The sequence below is a fragment of the Opisthorchis viverrini genome, assembly GCF_000715545.1.
Source record: "Opisthorchis viverrini unplaced genomic scaffold opera_v5_483, whole genome shotgun sequence".
NCBI classification, from domain to species: Eukaryota; Metazoa; Platyhelminthes; class Trematoda; order Opisthorchiida; family Opisthorchiidae; genus Opisthorchis; species Opisthorchis viverrini.
The window spans coordinates 261,813-267,731 of NW_008752143.1; the positions used below are offsets into that span (position 1 = coordinate 261,813).

Here is a 5,919-nt window from a genome sequence, read left to right on the forward strand (position 1 = left end):
TTCTGGCTGGTTCACAACGAAGTGAGAAATCACTGGTATTTAACACGCAATTTTGACTATGATCAAAGCTGTCTGATCGGCATCAGGTACACACGCTTCGTCGTCCGCCGTTGCTGAATTGATTGCTCGGAAGCTGGGTTTTTGGCTCTCCTACTTATTAGGAGAACCAGCTCCGAACGTAGCGGGACTATATAACAACCAATGGAATAACCGCTTTCGTTGAGATAGATTTCATTGGTTGTTCTTCACTCGCCCTTGACGGATGAGTTGTATTCTTAGTATCACTTTTGACCGCTTGTACATGACAGTGATCAATATAGCAGATGGCTCGCACGTTCATTGAATTTTCTGGTTTGATCAAGCACACCAGATGATCAAGCGGCTATCCGGACCCGGAGTTCACGGTAATAAGAAGGAGACTGCAGTCTACAACATTGCTGCGATTTTGGTGGAGGGTCTCAGTGGGGTTCATTTCCGGCAAAACTTCTGCAGAGAACTTGAAGAAAACGGACAAGAACAGTCACCGCCAAAAGCCTTTTTGAAGCAAAATTTGTACAAATCTCCCTACTAGGTCCCATGAATTAAACAGTACATGCACAAATATTTCTATGCCAACGTTTTGTTTGTAGGTAGGTATGTACGACACATTCCATTTCACTTACCTGAATTGAAGAAGGGTATCAGTGCTACAGGAGAAATGCGTTCGGTATACGGGCTGTGCAATTTACAAACCTGTACTTTTTCGTCTTATCGATTCCTTGTTCTATCCCACGGAAAAGTTTTCACACGAGAGCACTTAAACATTAAATTTTAGACTTTCAAAGTTACAGAATGAATATGCGTCAAGATGCGTCAAGAAATTCATTGAAGCAAACCGGCGGTTTCAGTTCCGTTCTAAGGTAGAGAGACTGTAGTTTAATGTACACGTCCGCAAAATAGCAGTGTCATCGCCGCATACGAAATACAATTGTAGCTTAGAGCGAAAAAAGTTTTCCAAGCGCGCATCTCGTTCCTTCTGTTGAAAGACAAACGGAACTTCTTTTCAGAGAACTAATGGGAAATGAATTCGGATCCATGTGGAACTCGGTTCCTTTTGATGAGAAACTGAGCTATTTAGTTTGAAGCCATTTAACTCAGTCACACGGCGCAGCCGCGTTATTAAATTTATTGACCTATCATTCTCATGATCAGTATATCGATGAACCGATGAACCTCAAAAAGACGGTATCGCAAACTAGAAGGACGAGATATTCACGTGTGGGGATCAAAGGTTTTGCAAATGCCAAAGTGCGAGGCAGGAGAATAAAACACTTTTGGGGAGAGCGAGCTTGAAGGACGAATTTGGGGCTGAGAGCTTAGAAAGGTAAATCGTATGCCTAAAGATTATTTGTTAGGAGCATTCAAGGTTTTTTTTACTAGAATATGCAGTGCGGCTGGTTAAGGCCTCCACACGTCTGATGTCAATTTGTGCTGTCCTCAGAATGCCGATTTTGATTGCCTCTCATTTTGGAAAGCCTCTGTAAGGCGGACGGTGAGAAGGATCCCGTCAACATCGTGTTGTGTGACCGATTGATGGACAGACATACCAGTGTAGGAAAAAGGCCTTCATTGCGGAGCTATTTTTTTTAGAAAACACCAAGTGAACTGTTATAGACCATTGAACAGGGCAGCAAAGCTCTCATGTGCATCTTATTTACAAAAAAACTGAATATCCATCTTCTCCTTGAAAGCGTCCTCCTTAACTTTTCTGTATATTCGTTGACTATTTCTCAAATGCAGGCAAATTCCGTAATAGATCTCACTGTTCAAGAGACGATAAAACATACGACTCGCATGCCCCGTCAGTAGTATCGACCGTTACACCAGGATATAGCTTAGAACTGCACGTGGTCTGGAACGACGAGATAACGGGGACTTTCGCTGCAGTGGTTCTCTGTCGAAATCCTAGGACGACTGTCAGACAAGTTTGGACGTGCATGGGATCGCTTGATAACTCAAGGCCATGATCTCCAGCTCTCTCACAAGATAGTAGACAAACAGCACTTTAAGCCAAGCATACTGAGCCCGGTAGCTATTCCATTCATAAAAGTAACAGCGGAAGGATGTTAAAACCAGCTCTGGCGCAGGTGGTTTTGTCCTTCTCGAGAAATAGTATTCGACAGCCTACTGAAGCCTTCACTCTTCTTAGGGATGTTCGTTTTAGCCTGAACCAGTCAAACCTCTACTTTTGGACATTTGAAAAGCGTTCAAAACAACGGTTACTGCTGAGCTGTTTGCATGACACGACACTTTACTTGCGGTTATATTTATAAGGTACCACAAAAGCTTGAGCTCCATCTTTCACTACCTTCTTGAAGAGAGAACTTTCCGGTTGGAGTTCGCGCACACACGTAGACCAGTGAAAAAGGGGGGAACCGAGGTCTTCTACGTGTAAGGACTGACGTCCATTTCTCGGATTTTGCGTGAAACAATACGATCGATGATTGCAAAAGTCCTACTTGACTGAAGGCTGTTTCGATGGAGCACACTAGCAATAAGTTTGGTGAAAACAACTCGACAAATCAGAATCGGGATTGCCCTCTATGGGGCTCATCCGGTAGGCGCGAGTGGGAATTTTTCATCAACCTTATGTTCTCGTTAAACCGTGGTGAGTGTTGCCCTGGCAAATTCGGTGCATGCTGGAAACAATGCGAAAGTTAGAGAGTCGGAAAAAAAACTCATCGCTTCCGGAACCTCACTTTCAGCACTTATTGGCCCGAAAGAAGAACCACGTATTTGGTTTGGCTAGGAAAGATGGCAGGGTCACGCGCTACAAATAAACATTTATGATGCAAAACGGCATTTCAATAAAAAAAGATGACGATGAAGATGACTACAACTTACACTTTAGCCCTGGAGATTGGAAAAGAAAGGTGATCTATAGCATATATTCAAAATCATCCAAGTTGAAATGCAGTTGATCGCATTCATAATCCTGTCCGCTCACATCTCACCGAGTCGGGGGGAAGATACCCATGGTTTCCTATAACGAGGGTCCACTAAATACTGGTGAAAGGAAGAAGGCCTTTGCTTCGGAGTTATCTATTAGGAAACGCCAAGTGAACAGTTACAGACTGTTGGACAGAAGCAAAATCTCATATGCATCTGGTCTACAAAAACTGAATATCCATCTTCCGAAAGCGTCTTTCCTGGACTTTCCTGGATATTTAGTGACTGTTACTCAAATGCAAACAAACTTCGTAATAGATCTCACTTTTCAAGAGACGCGAAGCGGATTTACGAGAAACGTACTACTCACATGCCCCATCAGTAGTATCCACCTATACACTGGTACAGCTGACGAACTCCGCTATACGCGAGACGTAAGATAAGTTGTGAGTTTTGTGGGATATATATTTTTGTTCATATTCACGCCACTCTCATTTGAATGGTCGTCCTCATGTACTGGCGCAATTGGTCTAGTGAGTCCACACACCAAACGGGTGAAATACTGGACTCGATTTTCGCTCTTATTAGAGCTCATCACCAGTGCATATCCAATGGCCATTCAAACGAGAGTGGAGTGTGAATGTGCACAGAAATACACATCCCACAAAACCCTACAACCGAAACTGATAAGGTCGCCCAGTGGGTTTCAGGCGTGTGTCACGCTACCTGACTGGGAAGTCCTGATTGGCGGGTCAATCGATCGTCACAACCAGGACAGTTACTGGGTCGATGTTGGATGATTGGTCGGGCACACCAATCACAACGCTGAAGCGTGATCACGTTTGCCTGATCAGACATGAACATTTACATGCGTAAAATGTGCGCTGGTGGAGCAGTGGTTACATGCTTGCCTCGCATGCCAGATGTACAGAGTTGTAATCCCGTCACGGCCATTGGATTTGCACTGCTGATGAGTGAAACTCGAATCCAGCGCTTCCCTTCCGTGAAGACTCATCAGAATGATTACGCCAGAAGAGAATGGCGCCCGTTCAAACGAGAGCGGCGTGAATATTAACCAAGAGTGAGTGGACAGTAGCTCAAGGTGAGCACTACTCAGATAAGATAAACATTCCACACATGGACCACTACTCGCAAGTGAACAGTAGATTGGCTCTTGATATTAGTCCTAATTCAGAGGGTAAATCAGTCGTTTTCTGTGTCAGCGAGGTATAACTCCAACAAGATTCGTTTTTGGGATAGCATATCAAGAGCCTCAGAGTGCATCCATGCTTTTACCGCCAAAATTAACCAGTTCCCCCCAGTTTGAAGCTTGAATCCTGTGGAGCGTCTTAAGAGATGTCGCTTTTTAACAGTCCATCGATAAAAATATTGCAGTCCACACGTTTGTTTCACCTGCAAAAATTGAAAAAAAACAAACACTACCTGGCTGAAGGACATATATTCAAAACTTTAATCTGGAAATGGGATATAGTTTTGTGATCACTCATTCCAGGCGGCTGAACACTAGCATTCATCCAATCTCGTTTGACTGGTGAAACTAAGAAACAACACATTCATTGGTGCTTACTGGATCGACTCATGTTAGGTCGTCATCTTGCCATGCTGGCATGTATTTTACTGGAAGCTGCTCAAGGAGGAATCACCGCGAAGTGATATCTGGAAGATATTCACACAAATCCTGAATGGGTTAGAAAAAAGCTTCTGTTGATTTCTTTGACGATGGAAACAAGCGAATATCGTTCACATTTGCAATTATTCAGTCTTGAGGCCTGAAATCCCAGTAGAGGAATGAATAAGAGAACATGCCTTAAATTCTTCGTGCGAGAGTTCGTTTTTGAAATTTCCGCCGAAGCGTATCACAGATAACTTCAGAAGTTCAGACAAGGATCGAATTCAAACAAATCCAATTATGACTTACGCCATGCTCGCCGAACTTTTCCCAACACTGAAGCATTTTGTGCCAGTTCGAAGAAACCGAGAAAAGACGTCGTGTCACAGAGGAATTAGATTATTTGTTTCACTTGAAAATTTTCCAATGAAATCTCAGTTAGAGTAGTATTTCTTGAAAAAAAAACAGTCTCAGGTGCGCGACTAAACTCCACTAAAAAGGTGCTCCTCGCTGGACGTTGTCTAGTAGGAAGCGCATTACCTGTGCTCTCTACTGAGGTGGTACGGTCACCCACTCAAAAATGGATGAGAATTGCTGGGCGCGACACGGAGACAAGGAATATCGAGTACGTTGTTTCACCATGTCGTGTAACTATATTACTTTCAATCAGTAATCAGTAACTGTGGAACGCTCCGGCACAGGTCCGTCCAGGTCAACCTGGAGGGGGGACAAGCACACTGCATGTTTTAATAACCAAATGAAAAATTTGATCACGATTATAAGCTATTTTCAGGTTTTTCGTTTCTCTGGGGCAATCGAAAGTGTCCCATGTCCGACTCACGTGTGTTCAGGGTCGCCATAGGAAATACCTTCAGAATGCCTTCAGAATGGTTCCGTTGCTATGGCTACATTCTTCTGCAGTGCTTCTATGACGAGGAGGCATTTTTAACCGCCTAGTTCGAAGATCTTATGATGTTTTGCCCAGTAGTGATATTGCTTTTCTTTGGCAAGTAGGGAATTTTTACACTGATTTATTTTGTACCTTCTCGTAGAATGAACAGATGGATCCATTCCAGGAGTACTACCGCAAGTCCCCGTTTAAGATGCGATCCTCTTGTGGACGGGTACACTCACATACAACGTTTAGACGCCCGCTTCGTCGCACCGCTCTTGCTGAATATGCCGCACACCAAAGGAAGGATGAGCGGCTTCATTTCCCGTCCAAGTGCAAGCTATTCGGTCTGGTGAGCAGCCACCAGGGTCCGAGCGTTTCAGTCTCCCAGGCTATTTAAGTCCAAAAACCAAAAAGAATGTGTTGAACATTCTTGCAATGGGATCTCATGACAGTCTGTACATGCGGC

General features: G+C 43.8%; 1 protein-coding gene across 1 annotated transcript in view; it reads left to right on the top strand.

Moving 5' to 3' along the window:
* The window catches only part of T265_11350 (hypothetical protein), a gene marked incomplete at both ends in the record, with an annotated part of 6,426 nt that extends 5,855 nt beyond the window's left edge, over positions 1-571 (top strand). Inside the window, one exon of the mRNA XM_009177981.1 lies at positions 363-571. Within this exon, the coding sequence (XP_009176245.1) occupies positions 363-571 (209 nt within the window). The remainder of the gene's footprint in view (positions 1-362) is intronic.
* Between the last annotated feature and the right edge of the window lie 5,348 nt (positions 572-5,919).